The sequence below is a fragment of the Aphis gossypii genome, chromosome X (assembly GCF_020184175.1).
Source record: "Aphis gossypii isolate Hap1 chromosome X, ASM2018417v2, whole genome shotgun sequence".
NCBI lineage: Eukaryota > Metazoa > Arthropoda > Insecta > Hemiptera > Aphididae > Aphis > Aphis gossypii.
Genome location: NC_065533.1, coordinates 30,588,542 through 30,612,483, shown reverse-complemented (window position 1 = coordinate 30,612,483; position 23,942 = coordinate 30,588,542). Strand labels below are relative to the sequence as shown.

General features: G+C 25.8%; 1 protein-coding gene across 3 annotated transcripts; it reads right to left on the bottom strand.

Moving 5' to 3' along the window:
• LOC114131728 (solute carrier family 23 member 2) lies at window positions 1-23,506 on the bottom strand. 3 transcript variants are annotated; one of them, XM_050205980.1, is made up of 15 exons: window positions 23,344-23,506; window positions 20,192-20,294; window positions 18,681-18,818; window positions 16,754-16,911; window positions 14,690-14,895; window positions 12,395-12,521; window positions 11,572-11,692; window positions 9,799-9,940; window positions 9,554-9,667; window positions 8,369-8,508; window positions 7,977-8,124; window positions 6,569-6,648; window positions 5,925-6,066; window positions 5,729-5,849; window positions 1-122 (listed from the first exon to the last, which is right to left on the bottom strand). In XM_050205980.1, the coding sequence occupies exons 2-15, from the start codon at window positions 20,228-20,230 to the stop codon at window positions 65-67; spliced, it is 1,734 nt and encodes a 577-aa protein (XP_050061937.1). In that variant the 5' UTR covers window positions 20,231-20,294; window positions 23,344-23,506; the 3' UTR covers window positions 1-64. The 3 variants fall into 3 exon arrangements, with proteins under 3 accessions (XP_050061937.1, XP_027852830.1, XP_027852831.1); XM_027997029.2 differs by lacking the exon at window positions 23,344-23,506 and having other exon boundaries at window positions 20,192-20,370; XM_027997030.2 differs by lacking the exons at window positions 20,192-20,294; window positions 23,344-23,506 and adding an exon at window positions 18,481-18,643 and having other exon boundaries at window positions 18,709-18,818.
• Between the last annotated feature and the right edge of the window lie 436 nt (window positions 23,507-23,942).

The window sequence follows — 23,942 nt, the reverse complement described above, 5'->3', positions numbered from 1 at the left end:
TAAACAATATTAGGTATATAATTTTACAATAAATTATATTAATAAAATACACACATTGAAAATTCTAATTTTTCTTTGGTCTGTAGGTTGGTAAAAATGGAATTGAGTACGTCCATTTCATCCTGAAAAAAATGAAAGTATAAAAATTATCATTGTCAATAGTATTTATAAATATACGTATGTGTTTTATCCATAGTAAATATTAAATATCTAAATCTCAATTCATCATAGTTTTGTCTTATTATTGTATTATTTAGGTACTTACAAATCATTTTTGAAAAAAGACTGTCAATATTATTATAAGTGACGGTTATATTAATTAAAAAAAAAAAAAACAAGTACAAAAAAAAATTGTTTTGGTGTTTAAATTATACTATTGGGCCTGAACGATTAGGTCAATAGATCTGTTTAGATCAATGTCCGATCTGTATGGACCATAGAGTAATATAGAGAGGCCGTCTCCTTATATCGTCTGTATGTCAGGTTGAAGCGCAGTTAGACTCCCTTTTGCAGGGTCACCATGTATATAAACAAAAAAAAAATGTACAACTAAAACTTCAGGTCAACCTGTTTGACATAACTATTAAGTGATAACTGAATAATTGATAATGTTAATATCTTTTAGTGTTTACACTTTACCTCGTGTTTACCAACATTAGCCGGACTTTTAGTATTTTTTTTTAAAAACAAATTCAGTAGTTTTTTGTTTTGTTTAATTCATTCAATTATTTTAATAAAAAATGCCGAGTTGTTTTTTCTGTAGCAGATCGAGAAATGCAAATTCCAAAAGTGCTAATATTTCTTTTCATAAGTAAGTATCAGTAACAAATGTTATTTGACTATTATTTGCCATTGAGTGTCTTTATTAAAATTTATTTTATTTATATAAAAATGTCTTTTATATTCATATAATAATTATTTATTTTTATTCAGGTTTCCAACTAATGAAAATATTAGAATAAAATGGTTGAATTTTATAAATGAAAATGGTTTAAATACAAAGGATATCACAAAGAATAGTTTATTATGTTCTGCTCATTTTGATTCAGCAAGTTTTATTTTTAATCAAAACCAAAACATGAGGATTCTCCAAAAAACTGCTGTTCCAACATGTATTGTTGAAAGAGTAAAAAATGTAAGTTAAATAATATATTCAAAAAATGCCCAAGAATATAGAGTTTTTATTTTATATTATCGCATTTCAGTTTAAAATTGTTTATCCGGAATTAGTAAAACCTTTCCTGCCAAGTGATTTAAACACTGATGTGTCTAGTACAAGTGACAACCGTGTTTTGTTCGAAAGGACTGAAGTCAAGGTGAATATCATATTTTAATTATTACTCTTATTAACTTTAAATAATTATAATAACATTTTTTTTTAGTTATCTTCTATGTATGAATTAAATGTAGAAGAAGACATGGACATTTCATTGATATCTGTTGGTCAAGGCTTACAAAAAAGATGAAAATATACATGAACAGGTATCTAATTATATAATCTTTTATTATTTTTAACGTTTTTAAACATAATTTTTTATTCTTGTTATATTTTAGGAATTGGCTAGTTGTACTATTAGTCCAAACGGCAAAGATGAAATTGCATCATTGCTGTCAGTTGATGAATCATCCATAAACACAGTGAGCACTTCTGATACATTCAGTATTAAAAAACCTTGTGTAAATATGACTGTTTAAATTCAATGATATAAAATTATATATTTTGTTTGTTTATTATGTGTTAGAAGTACATGATTTCAAACTTATTATTTTTAATTTAGATAAAACGTGAAACATCACTTATGGATGATAGCTGGATTCATGCATCAGATACTCCACGTCGTCGCTTCTTAAAACGTGGAATTCAGGCACTAAAGGGTGAGCTTGCAATTAAAGATATGAGGCTCAAAACAGCACTGCAAACTGTTAGGAGACAGAGAAAAAAAATTGCAACAATGAAAACAATCATCATAAAATTGCAAAACGAGAACCTCATAAATGAAGATGTTGGCTTCACATTGTTGGAATCTTTTGGTAATAATCAAGATTTAATTACTAATTGGGCTAAAAAAAATATGGGTAAGAAAGTTCCTAAAAAATATAGTCCATCAGGCAATATGCTTTATCATTGCACTTTTTCTCCGTTAGAGTTTATGAATATGTTCGAAAACAGTTTAACGCTATACTACCACACCAGCGTACACTTAGTAAATGGTATGCTAATGTTAATGCCAACCCTAGATTTACACAAGAATCTCTTAAACTATTAACATTGAAAGTAAAAAATTCCCCTAATTTGGTTTATTGTGCCCTGATGATGGATGAGATGGCTATTCGCCAACATCTTCAGTATGATAGCTCTACTGGAACATACCACGGGCGTGTAGATTTAGGCAATGGAATGACCAATGATAGCCTTGATATAGCCAAAGAATGCTTTGTGCTTATGGTTGTTTCTATAAATGAAAATTGGAAGCTACCAATTGGGTACGTTTTAGTAAGTAATCTTAATAGTTCCCAAAAATCTGAACTAATTAAACATGCTTTAACACTTTTACAACAAACTGGTATATCGATAATTAGTTTAACATTTTATGGATGTACAACCAACTTAACAACTGCAAAACTTTTGGGATGTAATTTTAGTATAAATACCTTAAACACATCTTTTGTTTTTGAAAACATATCTAATGAAATAGTAACATTTATGGATCCAGCTCATATGATAAAGTTAGTGATAAATGCTGTTGGAGAAAAAAACAATTTTTGGATGATGAAGATAATATTATTGATTTTGAATATATAGTAAGGTTATTTTGTTTGCAAGAAGAAGAAAGTTGTCATTTAGCAAATAAATTGAGAAAAGAATATATTTTTTACTGTAAACAAAAAATGAAAGTTAAGCTTGTATCACAACTGCTTAGTCAGTCTGTTGCTGATGCTTTGAGATTTTGTATGAATAATTTAAAGATGGATGAGTTTTCGGAAGCTGGTGCCACAATTACATTTATGGAAATGTTTAATATTGAATTTGATATACTAAATTCACGCTCGATTAATAAATCGAATTAACACGAATTTTCACGCTTGAATTTGTATAGGATATAAAAAAGCATTGATCAAAGAGAATATAAAAGATATTTCTATATTTACAGACAAATTTATTAATTATATAAAAGGTCTTAAGGTAAAAGAATTTGATGGATTTGTACCTGTCTTAGATTCTGAAAGAAAAACGGGATTCATTGGATTTATTGGAGGATTAAATAGTACTTTAAGATTGTATAATACTTTTGTAGACTCGGGCAAATTAGACCATATAAAAATGTACAAATGTAGTCAGGATCACATAGAATTGTTTTTTGGCACAATAAGAGCATCAGGAGGTTATAATAATAATCCAACGGCCCAACAGTTTAGAGCAGCATATAGAAAATTAGTAATTAGAGTAAATAATGTCCAAAGTTTTAATACCGGCAATTGTATACCACTTGAGGATATTGATATTTTACATTACTCCAGTACAGATCCTATTAAAGTACTGAATAATAATTCTATAGGTATTAGTTCAGACTTAATTATTGATGAGGTAAATGTTGAAAATATTAATTCATTTATTATAGATCATGATTATATTGGTAACATTTCTGAACATTCATTAAGCCAGTTTACCAAAGAAATTATTATTTATACAGCTGGTTTTGTAGTTTATAAACTTATAAGTAATTATCTTAAATGTGAAGAATGCAAACTTTCATTAGTAGCTGTGGTAAAAGATTGTTTTTTAAATTCTTTAATTTCTCTAAAGAATAAAGGTGGTGATAAAAGAGGATTAATGTACCCCAGTGATGATGTCATTTTCATTTGTTTTAAAACTGAACATTTTTTAAAAATCTACAATTATAAAGAAAAAGCAATTAACAGATTAGAAATCCAGTACAAAGTTTTAGCACATTATTTTTGTCTTTAAGAACTCATAGTCAAGAAACAAGCAGTCCATTATCAGATCATTTTACTCTTTTAATAAAATCAATTGCAACCACCTACATAAATTTAAAAATTAATTATATTTTTAAAAAACATAATGAAACACCATACCTTAGACAATGGTACAATAAACTTACCCAGTTTAGAGGTCAATGAATTTAAAAATTATATAATTAATATCATTTATATTAAAATAATAAATGTAGAAAAAAATGCATGTTTTAGTTCTAAGTTGTAACATTTATGTTAAATATTAAATATAAATAATTAATTGGTTGTAGTATAATGTTGTTTTATTTTAATTAAAGGTAAACCATCGTAATAAATCAAAGAGTGTCTAATAAAATTCAAGAAAGTCTTCTGTCTTGTTTCTTCGCTATTCATTAACAATATATGGTAAACAAAAGTATTTATTTTTTTCAAAAGTATCCCAGGATAATTTGTGTAAGTATGGAAATTTAAGTCAAGTATGTATTTAGTAGTGAATAAGATATTGTCTTTTTTAATTCTAGAGTTTAAACTTGTACATTTTAATATATAATTTCATAACTTTTCATTAAATTTCAGGTATAAATAACAATAATTTTTGTTTGATCTTTATTTATCTTAGTTTCTGTTATAGTATGTTGATATATGGATATTTAGTATGTACATATTTATCTTTTATTGCAGCGGTTCCCAAAGTTTCTCAGCCTCGAAGCCTTTTTTTAAGTAAAAGTTTCTCATGGAGCCCCCAAGAAATATTTAACGTTAATTTTTATCTGCCTGTGTTCTATCTTCTATGAAGAACACAAATTGTATACAATACAGGGTTATTCAAAATGATTCATCTGATTTCTGATGCTTATATAATTTTATTTTTTAGGTTTAAAACAATATGTTAAGTTTAATAACTCTGAATTATACTAATCGGTAAATTATATTTATTTTCAACAACGAACAATTTTAAAAATTGTAACCCATAACTTTAAATGAATCCAACAAAAATAACAAAAGTTATCACACATAATGTGAAAAAGTATTTCTGAGTAAGTAGTAAATAAAAAGTAAAAATTATTGTCTGACTAATATTACCGGGTAATACAATATGTTACATATTTAATATGGCTAACCTGTAAAAGGGAGTCTAACTGCGCTTCAATTATTTTATAGAACGGCCTCTCTATATTACTCTATGGTATGGACCATGGTGCTTGATATTGTTTTATAGCTATGTATTATAATGAACCTTATACATTTAAACTACTAATCTGAAAAAATAATATGTGATGTGCTATTTTTTATTTTTAAATAACAACAAATATAATTTATTTAAAGTATTTATAATTTAAAAAATTGTCGTGGTCAAACATTTATTAAAATAACCTTATTAATTTATGTTTTAAAAAAACTTTTTTAACTGTATAAGTATCTCAGTATCTATAATGGCCCATTGGGACTGTAAAATGTTCCATAAACAGAAAATAAAGATTGGGGAATTATTTTTTTAAAACCATTTAAAAATGTAGGTAGGTACTAAACAGCATAAAACAATTTTTATAATCTTTATTTGAATGTGACAAAAACTAGCCTTTAGATTTCTATTTGGTACGTTTTAATTGTTGAATTTTAATCCATTGTGTTTTTTGCAAGATTCACGTACACTGTTAATATAATGCGGTCACATTGGCATAATTTATATTTAAAACAAATTTTGTAGTTACTTATCATCTAAAACATATCAAAAGAATTATTCAATACTAACTTCCTTAACGCTTTCATGCCAATCGGAAAATCATAAGTGCTTGTTTCTTCGCCTGTAGTGGGTTCACTAGTCAGATTCATTTCATTGGCCCAAGCTATGAGACCCCTTTCTTCTGGAGTGCCTATATTGACAATAAAATATAATATATGTTTATTCAAACAACTTACGATTTACAATGATTTTTTTAATTTTCAACCTGGTATGGTATTGTCCAAGAAGCAGCCGATCAAACCACCGACCAATATACTCGTACTGCAAATGACTGTTAACACACTGTCTAATATTTCGTTTCCGGTTTGAATTGCATTCGGGTGAGCGATAAGCCATTTCGGTAAAACCTGAAATCGTAAACGATTAAATCAATAGAGGTTTGAAGTTTAATTAAAAAAGATAATTGTTTAATTCCCAAGCAATAAACGAATTTTACATAAATACTGAATTCTTGTATTAGTAATTGCACAAGGTACTATACAGTATGTCCCAAAAGTCCCTTATCATCCGATATGGAAAATCAATATATTTAAACGTGGTTTTTTTACAATACTAAGTATAGAAATTCTGATTGAATGGTATGAAATTCAATTTTTTTTTTTAATTTAAAAATTAAAAAAAAAATTTTTATGCATTTAAGAATTTTAATTTTTTGAGATAGCCATTTTGTTGAATATATTTTTTAAGACAGTTCAAAAAAAAAATAAATAAATATATTATAACTGAATAAAAATTGGTTTGATTAAGTTAGTGCAAGTTATGTTTTTGAAAAGCTATAAAAAATAGTTCTCATTTAAAATTTAGTTTTTTATTTATGGGTAAATTGATCTAAAAACGTAATGCACTTACCAGCGAAAAGAACATTGAAAATCCAATGATATATAAATTCCTCGACGAATTCAATTGAACGTATTGCAGAGCGGATAAACCTATAAACCCAAATATAAGTTAATTTAGTAAATAAATATTAAATACAAATATAATTTAAGTGAAAAATTGCTCAAGTAATCATGTAATTTATAAACACGTGTTAAATTTGTTTTTAGGGTGAAAGTTCCCATGAAGAATTTTATAATTAATTCAGTACTTATTGTTTATAACAAAGGATACCAATATAATTTAATTAATTTATCTTCTGTAACTAACAATGGCCATACTACATATTGACGGAGATCGTCGTGTTTAGACTCTCCCCTCCGAAAAAAAAGCTCACAAAGTCACCCTAAAAATTATTCCAAAAGTATAAAGGTGCTTTAGTTTCACTTTTATAAACATTAAATATATATCCCAAACAGAATATTTGTATACTATATAATATGTAAACTATGTATAACTATACATTATAAACTATGTAGTATAAAAAATATAAATTCAAAAAAACATTTTTATTATTTTGTATTTATGATTTTTTTGAATATTAACATATTAAATCAAAAATCAAAAACTACTGTTGCTCAAATTTCATAAATAAAATCAGCAATAATTTTAATATTGAAGATTTAAAAAATACAACTAAAAAAGAAATTTTCCCTTGTTTATGAAAAATGCTATGAGTAGCACTTACTCTACTAGTTAGTTCAGCAACATATGAACGATATTTTTCAGTTATGAGAAGAATAAAGCGTGTATGAGAACTGCATCAAGAACTTTTTATAAATCTGTCAGTTCTATACATGGAAAAATATTTAACAAACAGTATTTACAGTGAATATATTTTAAATGGATTTTAAAAATCCTCAAGAATGACGGTTTTAAAATAAAATAAAGTATTTACGAGACTCATTTATAGTTTTATTTTTTCTAATATAAACGCTAAGTATTTTTTATTAACTAAATATTATTAAATTTTAAATATGAAAAAAATATTAAATAGTTATTTTAATTTATATATTTGACACAGTACAATTATTTGAATATTAATTAAAAAAATTGTCAACAATTATCAATGATAGGTTTGTGGGGGGAGGCATGCCCGCACGACTTAAGTTCATGTAAAAAATTGTAGTCCCCTTGGCTTTTTCAATGGATATCCACCAGGGATTCTACAATACCATTGCAACCGGAGTTTTTATTTTTAACTACTATTTTTTTTTTTTATATATATATTATTGTAATTAGGTAAGTATTGATTGTAGAGCTATTGATAAAGATACATTCTAAGAGTTTTAAAACTAAAAATTTAAAATACAGTTTAATATTTTAAGTCATTCAACAAATAATTTAGTTCAATTTAAATGTTTTAAATTAAAATTATTACCAAATGCACTAATCATTCCGAACATAATACAAAACATGCCTCCAACAATAGGCTCAGGAATGATTATAAAAACTGCTCCAAATTTATTGACAACGCCTTGAATCAACATCAATGCACTGGCGTACTGTATTACGCGCCTACTGCCAATCTACATAAATAAATTTTAAATTAATAAAATCGATACAAATTTTAAGAAAATAATATTTTCCTACGAGGAATTTATATGTGTATTGTTGTATCCTCCTTGAAAACGTTAATAAGACATAATGTTTTTTTAAACTTAATAAGATTTTATTTAAATGTCATTCTAAATTAAATTTACTATTATGCACTTGCAAGATGAGGGCACAACAATAAACACGGGATGATATCTTGTATCATTTTTATATCACCTTTGTGACGCCGATCGCACCAACATTTTCTCCGAACGTGTTGGTGCCATTTCCACTTCCCATGAGTCCAGCAAATACCGTTCCTAGTCCCTCAAATCCAATTCCTCTGTTGATAGCGTGTATTGGTGGAGGTGGAGCTCCTAATATTCATACACAAAATTCAATTTATTTATTGCTTAAAGTTAAACAAGCATCCAATATTGACTACATAAATTTTTATGATTTTTGTTTATAAATATTGCATGACTATCATCATAAATAATTGTTTAAGTACTTGCGAGTTTTGAATTTTGTAATCTGAGATAAAAAAAAAACTAATTTAAGTATAACTTTTTGAAAGTGTTATATAAAAATTCATTATGTAAAATCGATAAAAGTAGATTTTTTTTTCAAACCATTAATTGTTATTACAACCATCCACACACTTAGTACTGCCATCCAACTCAGTAATGACCTCTAATTTAATTTTATTGTTTGAATTTCGGAGAAATTTGTATCGACGTATCTTCTCTGGCTTACACATGCAAAACATATAGCATATATACATACCGGTTTATTATTAAAGTATATTAATAGTTAATTTTAGAAAATAAGTATTTATTATCAAATCTGTAGAGAATAATATTAAATGTCCTCCAATAATTTTGATGTTAAGTATTTATTTTAAAACAAGTCTTATGCATTTTAATAAATTTATTATTCATTTTAAACAGTCTATATCTACTTGAAAAATTTTTTAGTAAAATACTGCTACGTAGATTTGCTATTTTGCTATGTGTATATGAAAAAGGTAACAATTGAATGTGAAGTTCTTTGAAAGTCTTATGTCATAAATTGTGAAATGTCGTATTAACTCTAAAATTCAAGCCATAACGATCGCGATTGTTACCAAATTTGGCCTAAAGTACCTAATTTGTCTTATATGAAGGTTTAGCTTAATTTTCTTTAATTTTAAAATATCACAATACGAAGCGCCCACCTAACTATTATCATTTGTCGGACCTCAAAATTGTTGTTCGCCATGATCGATTCATTGTGGTTAAATGTGTATATTGTATAGAAACACACTAATTTCAGTATCTTACTCGTGTAACTTAATGTTATATTTTATCCAGTCACACCATCACATTATATGTTGAGCATAAAGTAAGAGATGGCTGTTTATTATTTTTGATAAGTACATACCACACATTTTGGCTGTTGTCGGATAGTAGCTTATGGACTCAACAGTACACGCCAATACGCCAGCCAACATGCCTATGACGCCGGCTACACTAACGGTTGGCCAACCCCATTGACCTTTGAATTTCAGATGATACACAAATATTAACATGTAATGAATATCACTAATAACTTAGGTGAAACGTACATTATGATAAGTACCTACGTCTCGCCTAAGTGTAGTTTAAATATAACTGTATTATAATTACCAGGATACGGCACTCGGAACCATGATGAATCACCTATAATCCGAATCTTGACATCGGTTCTTGCGGGATGTCCGATTGGGAAGTAATCGTACATGGTGAATAGCGCGCACAGAATCCACATGATTGTTATAGTCAGTAGTACCTGAAACGATAACATAAAATATTATCATTAATCATCGTTAGATGATTATCTTTTCCTCTTTTTTTCTTATAGAGTGGCGACTTATTGATATTTTACAATCTATACATTACATACAATAAAAAAAAAATTATAAAATAATTATTACATAGGCTGTGAATGACTTGAAGAAAGCTTCACAATTGAATCACCTTATATAACGAAGTAAAAATTATATTAAGTACTATATAGTGTATAAGCATGTCTTATAAACTAAGTAGTTCTCAGCAACAATTGTGTTTGAAGTGTCTTGTAAGGTTGTCAGGAAGTGTCTTTGAGGCCATTTGTGAGATGAGGTGATTTGAATTTAACAGAAGTTTCTTTTAGAACCTTCTGTAAAAGATAATAGCTGTATTGTGAATGGTTTTGACTTGAAGATCGCCATAGAATAGTTAGTTAGCTACCTATCACGGAGTTTTTACAATAATACGAAGGCTAAGTATTGCAAGCCTTGAATCGTTTTGATATTTAATTTTTTTTGCTGAACCCTAGAGTGAGATTTTGGAGGTCCATATGAGATGGTGGACATTTTTATAGAAAAAGTGTTTTGAATGTTTGTATTCGACCTGAATAAGGGCCTTTGTAGGTTAAGTTTACTGTTAAACATTTTTTGGTTGTTTTTAAACGTGGACCTTACTCGACAAGTAAGATGAAATTGTTCAGAGTGATCGTCGGGTAGTCTTTTGGTCAAAGTGAGAAGCTTATGTCGTTATGTGTAATGATTTAGATACATTGATATTAATTTTCTATTTAATAAACCAGAAAATAAAGATGTTTAAATGTAGTTAGATTTTTTAACTGACAGTGGAAGGATTGGAATTTGAGGAGAATAAGGTTGTGTTATTGGCATATCTTCCAATGAGGGTGAATAGTTAACTGGTAAATCTGTGGTGTAGAAATGAGGAACGCCGGGTAGTGCTTCAAGGTATGATAATAGTTTAGTCGTTTACTGTTGACTATGACAGAACGATTTGTCTTCGAGGTATGACTTTAAGAAACAGGACCTACGTTAGTCATGTTTTTATTGTTATCATATGAAATTTCTTTATTCTCTAAACATTCTAAATCATAACTAAAATCATTAATATATTTATTATTTTTTTCTTAATAATTAACAGATTTCTGTTCATGTAAATAATTCGAAAGCTTTATTGATTGTCCTTAAAAGTCTGTAGAAAATTGAATATTTTCAAAAATTAACTCGTTTCATTTTATATTTCTAGAATCCTATAGTTCAAAATTTAATCTTAAAAAGATTAAAATCTTCATAATCCTTGAATACAATTGGATTTGGAACTAAACTAATTAAAAAAAGATGGTGAAATTAGCCAGTCTTGAAACATGGTTAAAAAACATTTTCATCAACCGTGGTAAAACTGTATAATTATAATTTTAAGAAACAATGAAGAATATTAGGTCTCAATAATCGAAGATGATGGTTTAGTTAAATTTGATTACAAAACATTTAAAGGCTGAGGACTTGATATGTCTAGTGGCTACTACCAGTTAGCTTTGTTTTATTACTAAAATACGGAAAAGTGCTTGCACAATCTATAGTGATTATTATAAACATAGCCATATAAATAGATACCCACCGGAAATAGCTGGAATACGTTAAATTTTGTGTTTGAAAATCCATTAGTTTTGCTGTACGTCGGGACTGGTAACTTGACATTCGTCAGGAATTGCGAAAATAGCGTAAGTAGGATGATCGTCCTGCAAAAAAAACCGTTTAATTTATACGAAAGAAACAGCCTTGAATAGACTTCTGCTTTAAAAATTTGATTTATTTAATCTATACGATTCGTTAAGACTTAAGAGGAAATTTGTTATTATATTAGCCAATTTAAAAGTGCCATATGTACACCGTAGGTTTGCCAAAGTCCTCCGATGAAGTAAAAATTAAATTTCAATGATAAACGCAAACCATAATAATTTTATTTGATATTAATTAATTTCGATTTGCACATTAGAAATATTGAAATTAATTAATATCAATTAATAGTTTACTATTTCTTTTTGTTTGGTATGTGAGATACCAAACAATGTTTGAATATCATCGAATTATATAACATTTTTAATATAAGTTTTTGATGTAGGTATATTCTATTCAATTATACTACCTATGCGTGTTTATATGTATATAATAGTAAAAAAATGTTCATCTTTCGAATTATTAATATTTGATTATATAAAATAATCTATAACCTTATAAGTGAGATCTCAAGTAGTTGATTAAGGCTGGGCTATTAGGTAGGTACCCAAAGATTATTTTGGTTTTTATTTTTTACGCAATAGCTCACACGATATCACACGCTACTGAGGTGAACTTAATTGCTTAGGGTACTAAATTATTTAAACACCCTACACGTTATTTTATTATATATTTGTTATTGGTAGAAGTCGACCAGCTGTTACCCCATAGATATGCCCCAGTGCTTGGAAGCCGATTCGGCAGCATTCTCGAAGAGTGATAGGCCTACCAGCGACACAGTCGGAACGATCGTCAATGGTGTAACGTACTTGACCACTTTTCCGATAAGACCTAAAAGTATTACATTTTTAATTAGTTACGTAATTTTAAAATACCTATTATTACAATATTTTTATGACAACTGTTTTACATTAATTATTTATTATAGTTGATATTTGATTTTGACGGTATGTCACAAAGCATATAGGTAACTATAATAGGTATATCTAAAATAGAAAAAAGTTCATATCAAACTTCAAAATCAAATTTCACACTATGCAAGTATTCTTGAGCATTTATTCACATATTTACTACACATTATATTTATTATAATGGTAATGCGTATAAAATGTTTTTTATTTGAGAGGACGCCCCACCCATATGTGTTGTCTCCGTCTTACAAGTAGGTACGTAAGATAGCAAATTTTCACTCAGCAGATCACTTGTAGCTCCGTTAGTTTAAAAATTAGAGTGAATCGACCTATTATGAAACTTGAAGGTAAGAACATTATCTGTGTTTATATGTAAATTAAAAATGCTCATTCATCTCTTTAAAAAAGATTAATCGTAAAAAAAAATCAACATATGAACCAAGATAATGTTCTTACCATCAAGTTTCATAATAGGTTGATTCACTCTAATTTTTAAACCAACGGAGCTACACGCGATCTGCAAAATTTGCTATGTTACGTACTTTTAAGACGGAGACAGACAACACATGTGGAGTCCTCTTAATTTTTTACTTGATTACAATTTGTTCTTAAAAATATATATTTAATGATAAATATTTTATTAGTAGTCAAATCGTTAATAAATTAAAAGGCCGGGGAAGTATAGAAAAGTATAGGTGAATTCAAAACTTTTACCTAATCGATGGAAACTGTCAACCTCCAATATAGTTATAACGATATGAACTTAATTAACAGACTGGAGTTATGTTAAAGTTAAATAATATATATATAATATACAATTTTAAATTATAGGCTGTAACGTATTAATATTTAATACGACCATCTATAAAAGAATAATTCTAAATTCTGCAGTAAAATAGTTTTTAATTAATAAAGTAATCATATTAAATAACTTTTGATGTTTATATTCAACTTTTGTAGGGCCTACTAAAAGGGTCTCTTAAGCTCCGGGTGCCCATGGGCCCCTGCAAAACTTAAGACGGCTCTGATAATATTATTAATTATATGTATATTAATTACTACTAATAATAATTATTAATAATAATTTATTATGTATTATAATGTAAATATAAATGTAGAAAATTAGGTTATAATAAAAATGTTCATTCATTTTGTTTAGCACAAATATAAATTTAATAACAAAATAAAATGAATATGACGTATCACAGAGAACAAACAATCAGAACTGAATTTTTAATTAAGATTAAATTGCTTGGTATGGTGATCTATTTCTTTAAAATTTATCACAATATGTCATCATAATTTATTGTCTAGAAGATAAAAGTAATAAAAGTGAGCCCCGATTAACAATCTCGATATCGTGATATTTTCAATAATTACTTTTAGATATCGATATCAAAATTATTAAAAAAATACCTACGATATCGGTATCGTATCGAATTATCGATATCTTTGGCCAACACTAATATATATACAGTAAAATTTCTCTATAACGGACTCTCTATTAGACGGAATCCTCCTTATAACGAAAAATTTCATAGTCCCAGTTCAAATAATATATGAAATTGACTTCTCTAAGACGGAACCTTTACAAACAAAAAACTAAAACTGACCATTTTCGTGACCCAATCAGTAAAATTTTCTCTGCAAGATAGAAAATAAAATCATATAAAAATAAAAATAAATTAATTTTATCATTATCTGAAATATTGGTTTAATTATTACTTTCTAATAAGCGTCTAGACGTATATCAGGAATAGCAAAAATTAGATGTGTATTATGTATATTAATTTTATCATTATCTGAAATATCGTACAATGGTTTTACTTAAGGATGTTCATAGTAATTTATTTATTCTCTTCTAATAAGATAAAATTATAATCTATTAAAGCTAACAACAAAAGCACTAGAATGTGCTGAACATGCTGTTCTTAGTCATGAAAAGCGGTTAAATATTACAAACTATTTTGATATAAAATATGTAAAATAATAAATATACATTTATTAATTATGTATTACTTTTTCATAATTAAGAATATAATATAAAAAATATAGTATGACGTATAATGTATACATGCGATCACTCACCAGAATACCCAAGAAAAACCTGAAACAAAGCCGATACGGCTATTGCACCTGAAAGCTCTCTCATACGCACTTTCCAAAGTTCTTCTTGATCGTAAGATGACATTTCGTTAATGCTTGCCATAGATGGACACCTCCACTGTGGTAGTTTCAAAATCGCCAATGTTGGTACAAGAAATGAAATTGTTCCTCCCTGTACGATTGGAAGCCTGTTGAAAAATATGATTAATGGGTTATAATTTATTAATAATAATCCCAAAATTAATTATTTTTAAATTGATTTTTGAGATTTAAAATGATAATGTTAATATTTTTTATTATTCATTACAATAATAGTAATCTGTTATAAGTACTTAACCAAAATCAAATATTATTAGGATGTATAGGAATAAAAAATTAATTGGGTAGGGATTACTTAACGATTAAAATATTAAAAGAATATTATTTAATTTATACGATTAATTTATTTAAGCTATATAGATTATTTTGATACATAATTATTATCTTTATGGTGAGGCTAATCAAATCGTAATAAACAATAGTATAATTATGTAATTAAAACACGACTGACTATTGTTTCAAAATTTAATAACGTTTAAGTCAAGACAATAAAATGTTATTAACAAGTTATATAATGGTATTAATATCAAATATTTATTAAGAATAAACCGTTATTATTATTATACATGGTTACGAATAATACGAGTATTCGGTATATGGAGTCAAGAATGATACAAGAATTTACATTTTGAATATTTAAAATGTCAGATAAGACAGCGATAAAATATATTGTGATAGATGGAAAGATTTTTACTAAAGTTTATTATAATTTTATATTATATTGATCGTAACAGTGTTACTCCATACTAAAACTCATGTTTTTTTATTAATATTTTAAACATGTTTAAATCATTCTATTTTTTAAAAATACATTTAATACAAAAAAAACATTTATCAAAAATATACGATAAGATAGCGAATGACCTGATAAATAGCCTTGACGAATTTAGTAAGGAAAAAAGAAAAACAATGTCAACCTTTAATTTCAGACATTTTAGTAGGAGAGAGTAGTGTTATTTTGTGAAACTAGGATGCAATCAAAGCAATTCATGAGACACAGCATTAGTCTTGGCAAACCAAGTTGTATGTAAATGTATCAAGGATACTTTCAAACAATAACTACATGATCCGGATAAAGAAATTTAAAACCCTTAAGAAAGAATATACTAACTCTTCTGAATTATCCGTCGCATACACAGAAATAGAAATTAATTGTAATGAACCTAAAGGATATAAAACCTATTAAGTCTGCAGGGCAATCGAAGTTCTAAATAAACTGTTGCAGTTACTATTACACATTTTATTGGTTGTCTGATAATTAAACACCAGAAATCAGATATATATTTTAACTAAACAATTTTTGATATACAAAAAATAACTCAAAGCAAATAGTTTCTTATTGATGCCATAACAAAACCAATTATAATTACCTACTTAAGAGGACGCCGTACCCACATTTTTTGTTTTTGTCTTGCACATATACGATATAGCAAATTTTCGTTCACCTGTTTCAATAATGTACTGTTAGCTTTGATGTAAACGTGTATTAAACTATTAGAAAATTTATAAGTAAGATTATTATCCAGGGCTCAACGTAGGGCTTTATTGATATTACTTTTAAATAAATTATGACCTTTTTGAAATTGTACATTTAAAAATGACCATAACTTATTTAAAAAATAATAATATCAATAAAAGGCAGTATGGGGACCTAGATAATAATCTTACCGTTAAATTGTATAATAGTTTAATACACTTCTATGCCAAAGTTAACAGCACACTATTGGAACTGGTGAACGAACATTTACTAATTTATTTCTATGTCGTACTGCCGTACTTGTGCAAGACAAAGACAACACATGTAGGTACGACGCCCTCTTAAAAGATATATTTAAAAATAGGTTTATTTAGTTTTTTAAATTTAACGTGGTATCTTTAAGCGTTGTAAAAAGAACCAATTTATTACTTAGGTGGAATTGATTGATACAATTAGTTATAAAAACATACCTGCAACCAAATGTAACTTGTATAAACGTTACTATAGCTGTTACGAATATCATTGTTGATATAATATGGCCTCGAGCGGGATCATCTTCCTTCATGCACAGGGCTGGTGTTAGGATAAACGGGATCGAAACAATAGCACCAATCATCGTAAGGTAATGCTGCAAAACACACACAAATATAAATATAAATTATACATAAAGTAACAGTAAAATCTAGAAGAGGACGTACTGTCAATTTCTTTCCACCAGTAACATAACATGACAAACAAAATAATTAATTTTAATACACCCATATTAAATATAATCAAGGTCCCCGTATTAAAATTCTGGAAACTGATTCAAAATCAAAATAATATTTGATAAATAGTTTAAATACAAAAATACCTTAACAATTTATTTAAGTAGTGTATGATGACATTTTAAAATATTATTTATATAAATTTGCTTAACTTTATATTATATAATATAACCTATTATAAGTAATCTAATATGAAATATAAATTCAGTATTTTAGAACATATTTTTTCTTATTCAATTATTTAAATTTTAAATTCTTAATGAAAGTTAACTAATGTATTGATTTTACAATGATTTATGTTTATTTTTTCGTACTAACAAGTTTTATTAACAAATTTCTTTTGATTTTTCGAAGGTGGTTTTTGGTAGAGAATTGGATATAAATGATACTAGGAGGTTAACTTTTCGAATCACTTTTCAAAATAATTTGAAAAAAAAAATAGTGAAAAACTAGAATTTTTAAGCTAAACTAGTTTTTGACGAAATCGATTTTGTTATTTTTACAAAATTACATAATTTAAAAATTAATTACTGTAACGACTAACTAAATAAACATCTACTACAATTATATAATTTTCATAATATTTTGTGCTACCCATTTATAAATAATTGAAATTAAATTTTTTATTCAATTTAAGTATGATAAAATTTTTGTTTCAAATAAAAAAACCTTGAAAAATGAATAGTATATATAGTATATACCTACAAGTACTATAATAGTATAACATATTATAATTTAATTATTTTGTTATTTCAAAATATTAAAATTTAAAATATAATCATCCAAGCCTTTAAAATTTGATACAAGATTCCTTATAAGTTTATTTTCTAGAAATAAAAAAAAATTGATATGAAATCATAAAAGATTTTTTGGATAATTAAAGTTCAAAATTACATCAAACAGAATTTGCTTATTATTCATATTAATCCAAAATTACCTTTAACAATTTTAAAATATTTTTAGTTTTTTAGTGGAAATGTTGATAAAAATGTTTAAGATCGATAATTGAATACAATCTCAAAAATAAATAATTCTTCTCGTAATTTAAAACTATTTAAAATACATGAGCAAATTTTTTTTATTATTCTATAGTTAAAAATATACATATAAAATTTTAATTTTTTAAATTTAAGGCTTAAAAGGTAATACAAGGTTAAGTACTCATTATTAGTTTTTTTCTAAAATCTAAGAATAAAAAACTATACTGCCATATTATTTTTTTTATTAATCGCTTTTAAGGTTTAAAGTGGTAATTTGAATAAAGAATATTTTTTTTAGTTATTTTGTTGAAATTCAAAAGTATAATATATATGTATACTGTAATTATTTACGCAATGATATTTTCAAAATATGTATTTTAATTTTAATCTATTAACTATTTATACCATGTATTATTATAGATACCACAAATAAAATAAAATATACTTTACAAATATGCTAACAACCGTTTCCTCTGCGAGAATTATTTTTAATATGCAATGGTGTATTAATGAATTCAAATTTAAAGCACCATACTGGCCATACTTAGTGATTGAATATAATAACGGTGCAGTAGAACAGTTACTAACTTGTCCACTTCTTTTTATTTTGAATCTGTTACGATTAAGAATTAATTAACATTTATACATACTTGCAGAGCCATAAAGATGCATAAATACCATGGTGGATTATCGTCAATGCCGTATGTTATTGACAGTCCTTCATTGTTCTTAAAGTTCGAATTTTTATTTTGCTCAATGGACTGAGACGATATTATGAACTCGCTCGACTAAAAGTAAATTAATTTCAATTTTAGGCAATCAATGACATAATATATTATGATATAATTTGCTTTAATGTTTGTATGGAAAATGTGGAATTATAATTATATTCATATTTTTTCATTTTTTGTTGTATTTCATATTTATTCTATTGTTCTTCGAATAATATTAATGCTCATATAGTCATATGAATTTTAAATGCATATTAACTTAAATATGTTCGATAAAATATTATTATTATTATTTTTGTTATTAGCATTGTAAGTATTTAAAAATTGAACTATCAATAAAATCCTAAATGTGTCACAGTCTATAGATTAACCAAACTTTTAAGTTTGAAGAAAATGTTATACCGTATGTATGTCTCTATCTTAAACGTATGAAATGACAATTTTTTTTAATAAATGTATATTTTTATAAAGTATGAAAAATGTTTAATCATAATATTTTATGGAATTAAAATAGATGAAAGTGAATAGTTATATAGTTATACTCACATACATACACGCATACTGTATAGGTATAGGTATCCTATAGGTATATTACTGTTGTTTTAAAAATAGCAACACACTCACCTCATAATATTATAATAATATATCTATATAATATCTATTAAATCCGTCGTTATTAGTTTTAAAATATATATATATAATTTAATTGCTGGTAGATGGGAGTTTGATTTGAGTTTTTTCCACTTTTATTTTTTTTTCTTGAATGCCACAAAATAAGATCAATCCAAGCCCGGGTTAAAGGGGGCAAGGGGGGCACGGTCCCGGGGCCCGTTTTTATTTGTACAATATATGTTTTTAATGCGTTTAAAATAGTTTAAAAAAAAAAAAAATGTGTTTTTTGAGTGAGTATAGTAGATGAATTTAAAATCATTAATTATATTATATGATATTATATTCAGAAAATTATATTTTGAAATTGATCGATTTCAATGAAACTATTCCACAATTTGCAAAAGAAAAAGCAAGGAAAAAATTTAAATTATACGTATATATAATATATAATATGCGTATAATGAATTATTACATAATTATTAATTTATATTTTTTTTTTTTGTTTTGTACAACATTATACAATAATATACAGTCTTTAAAATGTAGTGATAAATTTTTTTGAAGTTAAATTTGAAAGGGAGACCACTAAGTTGATGGTGTCCTGGGGCCCAATCGATCTTTAATCATCTGGGATTGGATTGATCCCCTACTTGTAAGGTATCTAACGAAAAATTCTTGTTTAAAATGTTAATTAATCAATAATTAAGAGAATATAGTTGTTAATAATATATGTAAACGTTTTATCAATAATGAATGATATTACAGGATTCAATACCATAAATTATACTTATAAAATAAAAATAAATGTTTATACATACGTTTAGGTTAACATTTACAAATTCTTTTTGATCATCCATGATCGAGATGGCCGAAATAAACTGAACATGAGATATTACTCTCAGTGAATGTCTGATAATGTGGCTAGAAAAATTAAAATTACAATCAGACACTGGCAGTGTAAATCAAATCGATTAATTATCTGAAATATTCATGGTAGTATGTGTAAGATGCATAAGACTTGTCATTAAACAATATAATAACATAATATAGGTAAACAAGTACATGTAATAAGTACCTTTATAAACATTATATCTGCTAATCCAGATTGTAAATTATGTTATCTTATTTGAACTATATAAAAAAAAATTGTTTATTTAAGCCACATGAATAAGTACTTAAAGTATGCAAATAGTACCTATCTATAATCTGTACTATATTACTGTGTATATTTGCAACGTGCAACGGTCAATGTCAATACTAATAAAAATTTTAAAACACTGCTGTATAATTTTGCCATGTTACCACATAGTTATTATTATAATCACAATATGTGTCGTACTGTCGTTAAAAATCAAATCTTAATTTTAGGAACACCTGCTTGAAATATATTTTTAACGCATTCCAAACATCGTTGATAATGGTTGTAATTGGTATCACCGGTATGTATAAAAAAATAAATATTTAATCCTTGTATCAGCTGTTTCCACGCCGTTGTGTAATATATTTAACAGTTTTGGAGGTTTTTTATTTGGTTTATTTCAACTTAACAGATTTTTTCGAACTAATAAAGTTGCATGAAAAGCAAATGATGCATCTGTCTATGTATTCCAAATATCTGTTACTTGTATAATATAGCCATTTTACAGGCTTTTAATTTGAAATTTGAAATTTATAAATAATCTTTAATAAATTCTTTAACTATGAATTTTTCCTACTACACAATATATATTTTAAATATTATAGAAAATTAAATTTAACATCATGAAATTACCAAAATTAACCTACTTACTCATATTAAATTTCTATCTACAGCACTACCTTCAATGAATTGACGAATGTTTATTAATAAAATATTATATATTATAATAGGTACCTATGACATATTATACCTACCTATAAAGTTTCTCATTCTATAGCCGTTTTATACCTTATACTTTATAGGATTAGTTTTCACTGTATTTTTGTATTTTGTAGATATCTATAAAACACGCCATTGAACTAAATATCAGTACCTAGTATAAATAAATTATACTACACAAATCACTAATTTTTAATAAACATAAGTTCATTTAAGTAATATTAATTTTACTGTTTTATCAAATAAATACCTAATGAATAATTTGTTTATAATAATAAATTGGATTTATAAAATAAAATATTTTAGATTCTGAACGAAGTGATGAATGTATTGATTCTACAGTAATGTGTGTGTGTTTTATTTTACGTCTGTGTACAGTGTACACCATAACTTGTCATTGGAATAATGATACAATTCAAAACTTCAGGGAAGGTTTCTGGTGACGAATTGAAAATCCTTGATGCATTTTAAAGGTTAAAAGTAAGAAGTTTCCAGCATTTTTAAAAATAATCACAAAAAACCACGAAAAACCACGAAAAAGTGATAAAAAAACGGGAATTTTTCGTAAAACCAGTTTCCCAGTTTTCGACAAAATCGATTTTTTAATATAATTTTAAACTCAAAAACAAATCACTGTAAATACTTGAAATTTCCACTAAATGTTTATATTTGCATTTTCTATACACGATTATTTTATATTGCTTTTTTTGAGCTATTTATAGACGACTGAAATTTTCAATTTTTCTAAATAGGTATCTTTTTTTAAAACATCGATAAAAAAATAATAAAAAAAAATGAAAATTTAATAAAAAGTTTTTTATAAGTTTTTATTATTGTAGTTAAAAAAAAAATCATTCAACAATTTTTTTTTATTAGCGTTTAAAGTTCAAATATTGACAAAAATTCTTTAAAATCATGAATATTTCAATATTTGCAAATTATTTTGTAGTAAAATGTTTACAAAAAATATTGTATAAGTAGCTAAGAATTGAAAATTTAATACAAAATTTTCCATAAGTTTGTTTTACAATAATTGTAAACAAAGTTAAAATTTGGCAAATTAAAAAAAAACTTATCTTAATTTTAATATTTACGAAATCCAAAATCCAGTTGTAAAATAACGATTATTTACAATCAAAGAATTACAAGACACTTTGCGTTATTTTTCCGAGCTTTTTGGAAATATACTCTATTTATATTATACATGTATTAAATATGTATACTTATAGTACCTACTACAACTTTTAATCATATACATTTTCATTTCTAGTGTATTTTTATTTTTAGGATTGTTAGTAGAGTAGGTATTTATGTCGTTAATTCATTTTTATATTAAATTTTCTTGGGTGTTAAAAGACATAATTTACCCTACTTATAAATAATAAACACATCCTTTAGAATTAACCAAACGATTAATACCTAATATGAATTAATCCTCAGCCAATCGATTATTTAAGATTTTAACATAGGTATAGTATTAATTCATTGATTAAATTAACAAATATGTTTATATTTTATTATATAATGATTTTTTGTAGATTTAGCAAGATATATAGTTTTTAAGCAAATGAAAGTACTTTAATCAATAAAACAATAGTTAATTAAAAAATCTAAGATAAATAATCAATAATTTCACCGGAAGAGTTAATGAAAATATTTTAGAATCAATAATACGTTTTATAACTTTTTGAATGGCAAAAAAATTGTATCAACATTTTAAAAATAAGACTAAAAAAATTTCAAATGTCTGTAAATAACTCAAATAAATTTAAAATATTTTAAAAATTTTACCATTTACAAAAATAATCATATAAACCAATTTATGATCATTTTTAAATATTAATATTTTACATTCTTATAACTCACATAAAAATTAAATATTGTAAAAGTCAACTTGAGGATATAATTAATGTTTTCTTCTTTAAGTTTGATAATAGATTATTTTCACTATAATATTTCATAAGCTAAACACAAAATTAAAATTGTTCAACGTATAATTTGATATGATGATATGCGCAAGACAAAATGCGAAAAAAAAACATAAGATACGACTTCTTCTTTGTCAATTAATTAAACTAATATATTTAAATATATTTATACTGAAATACATACCTAAAAATATTAAAATATTTGCTAATATAAATTACTTATATTTAATTTTTTAATTATTTCACACGAAAAAAAGTTATAGGTGCACACGATTTCGTTCATTAAATAATATAATTAATATAATAACAGTCGAAGTAATTTGTACTTCAATGTTAATAAAACTGTTTAAATTATTCTGAAAAGATATTTCTTAAAACCCATCATTTATTCTATTTATCGATATGACGTGATGACCGTACCTCTCTACTAATACTACTCATTCCTTTGTGGAGTATATTAGTATTGCGATATACATTTTTGAAGGTTTTAATAGTATTTGTTTAAGATAAAGATAAACAAATTTAAAGTATTTTTATGAACGTCTTAAAAATTATTTATTTAACTAGATATTAAAATTGTTTTTTTTTTTTATCATTTATACTTGTGTAATTGTCTACTTTTGTTTGTACTGCATGTTAGAATTAATTTACTGCCTGCATTGTATTGTACACAAGACACATGTGTTATGTGTGCAGAATTTAATTAGTCGAATAACAATCTAGTTTCAAAATCATTGAATTGCTAGTGGTTAATACAACTTCAAAATGAACAATAAAAATCAA

Bases quoted from the DNA above. Each gene is read 5' to 3' on its own strand.
- LOC114131728 (XM_050205980.1), bottom strand. From the start codon at position 20,230: ATGGATGATCAAAAAGAATTTGTAAATGTTAACCTAAAC. The intron at 14,896-16,753 runs GTATGTTTTTAT...ATTTTTCAACAG, and splicing joins CAAGTTACATTTGGTTGCAG to GCTTCCAATCGTACAGGGAG. The intron at 8,509-9,553 runs GTATGTACTTAT...TATGAATATTAG, and splicing joins GACAACAGCCAAAATGTGTG to GAGCTCCACCTCCACCAATA.